The 2,500-nt window shown below is 38.6% G+C and overlaps 1 protein-coding gene across 1 annotated transcript in view; it reads right to left on the bottom strand.

Moving 5' to 3' along the window:
- The window catches only part of LOC132858529 (NADPH oxidase 4), a 14,497-nt gene that overhangs the window by 10,173 nt on the left and 1,824 nt on the right, over positions 1-2,500 (bottom strand). The window contains 2 exon segments of the mRNA XM_060888911.1: positions 1,983-2,067; positions 2,449-2,500. The exon segment at positions 2,449-2,500 is cut by the window's right edge and continues 59 nt beyond it. Of these exon segments, the coding sequence (XP_060744894.1) occupies positions 1,983-2,067; positions 2,449-2,500 (137 nt within the window).

Below are 2,500 nucleotides of genomic sequence, written 5' to 3'. Positions count from 1 at the left end.
CATAAACATTTAGCTTCACAAACAAAACCTAGCTCATAATTATTACTTTAGATATTTTATTACTGTGTTTCAACGTATTTTTAAAGTTTGCGTTCGGGTTTGTTAACTGATTTATTCAGTTTAACAATACAAACGTTCACTAGATTATTATTATTATTATTATTATTGTTATTATTATCTTGCACTGATTTTGACAATTTGTATAAAAAAGTTACATTTGTACAGAAATTTGTTTAACTGGCTCATCATGCTTTTGTTAGTCGATGTAAAAATTTCTTGACGCTAACACAGACCTGATAAACAAGACTTAACTCGACTCGGCTCCCCACTCGACTCAACGCGGTCTAAAGTGAGGGTGGACACGCACTCATGGCTTACACAGTGCACATTTGTTGAAAAAGTCTGTCAGAGAAACGTGAGACACAGAGAATGCTGTCAGCAGCAGCTGAATGAATGGAGCGACTCAAAGAGCTCGATCCTGGCCGAGATCGACGCTAAAAGACCCGAACCGTATTCGCTCAACGTCCACGGTTCATAACTCCGTAGTTCCTGCGCACTTTGTATACACTTCGTATATGTTGACCTTAAATAAGCTGGAAGCACTAGGTTTTCTTTGAATGTCCTTTGAGTTGGTTTAGCTAGCTAAAGACTCCTACGTATGTTAGAAAACTGTTACAAAGTACTGACGCTGTTCACTAAACATCTCCTAACACCTTTTTTATTCCGTTTAAAAAGCGAACGATAGAACGAACGCATTGCGACGCATAACTGCAGATTTGCTTTAACTACTCACAAAGCTGTGCTCTTACAAAAACTAGCTAGCTAAAGTTACTCGGAAAACAATTTTTTTTACTAAATTTTTTTTACAAAATTTTACTAAAACTGACAAGTTGCTTTGTTAATGTTAGCATCACACAAATGATGTGTAACCTTTTTCAGGTTAGCTGCTATGTTTACTTAACATAGCTGTGTGGCAAAGCTCTGAAATCCAAACCTTGGATCTGTCTTCTGTGGAAGTTTTTGTTTTCTTAGGAGAATAGAATGTCATAAAGTACACACACACACACACACACACACACACACGCACACACATACACAATACCCCCTGAGGGGGCATCTGACAGCATGCTTCAAGTATGCAGGACTGAGGATCTGTTCAACAGCTGATAATCTCTTTCTCTCTTTATCTCTGTCTACCTCTTTCCTCCTCCCTCTGTCCATCTACAGTACCTCTGTCTTTTCTCTCATAAATTTGTTTATGGTGCCCTTGTTGCCATGGGGATAGACAGCCTCAGAACTTAAAAACTCGTAATTAGAACAACACCAAAAAATCCTCAGGCTAGAAATACAGTAGAGAGTCTAGTACTTCTATCAGTCTCTCTCTCTTTCTCTCTCTATTTCTCTCTCATACACACACACACACACACACACACCTGTTAACCAAGCAGCCCTCAGCTGGTCTGCTTAGATTTCAGCACCAGCCTAAAATAATTAGCTGTGTTTTCTTTAAAAGATTGATGCTAAACGTGCTAATTAGCTGTTAGTAGCTATAACAATAGACAGAACAAAAATGCAACAAAATTTTGTAATCTTCAAAAGCTAGTAGGTTAAAAAAGCTATGGTTTTTTGTGGATGTTTAGAAATAGCTCTTTAATCAGCTGCCGACTTATATATCACTGATCGCTTATATAGAGTTAGCTATGGTTAGATATTTTAGCCAGTGTTTAGCTAGATGCTAGTAGCTTGATTAGCCAAGAAAGTGTCCAGCTCTAGTGTGTGCTATTAGCATTCACAAATGAAAAACTAAATATAGCTTCAACCGTTCTATTAGAACCTAAAGAATAAACAGAATGAGCTATGATGCTAACTGCGGTCATTAGCTCTTTCTAGCTCGAGTACAGTATCAAGTTCCGTATGTTCAATTTGGGTAGTTTTTTTTTTCAGTGCAACTTTATCAGTATTAGAATGTAATGACGACTCACCTGAGAAAATACAAATAGTGACACCACACGTCACATGGAAGGTTTTACTTTTATCCAACAGCCTACGAACTTTTCTACTGTTTACCTGAAACAGATGATAAACAGTGATTTCAGATTTCCTGAAAATGCTGAGTTTCATTTTTAGCAAGATGTTTATCTCAGACATGTCTTACAATGAATAACTGTCTCTCTCTCTTTCTCTCTCTTTCCCTCTGTCTGTCTCTCTCCCTCTCTGTCTGCCTGTCTCTCTCTACCTCTTTCTCTGTCTCTCTCTGTCTGTCTCTCTCTCTCCTTCTCTCTCTTTCTGTGTCTCTCTCTATCCTTCTTTCTTTCTCTCTTTATCCCTCCTTTATCCCTTCCTGACTCTATTTATTTCTGTCTGTCTGACTCTCTCCCTCTCTCTTTCTTTCTCTCTCTCTCTCTCTCTCTCTCTCTCTCTCTCTCAGTGTCTATCTCTCCGTCTCACCCGTGTTCGTCCCCTCAGTACAGTGAGGATGGATCTGCACATTGGCAGAAGG

This window comes from Tachysurus vachellii, chromosome 15 (assembly GCF_030014155.1).
Source record: "Tachysurus vachellii isolate PV-2020 chromosome 15, HZAU_Pvac_v1, whole genome shotgun sequence".
NCBI lineage: Eukaryota > Metazoa > Chordata > Actinopteri > Siluriformes > Bagridae > Tachysurus > Tachysurus vachellii.
The sequence above is the reverse complement of the archived record's forward strand: the minus strand, read 5'-3'. Positions and strand labels throughout refer to the sequence as shown.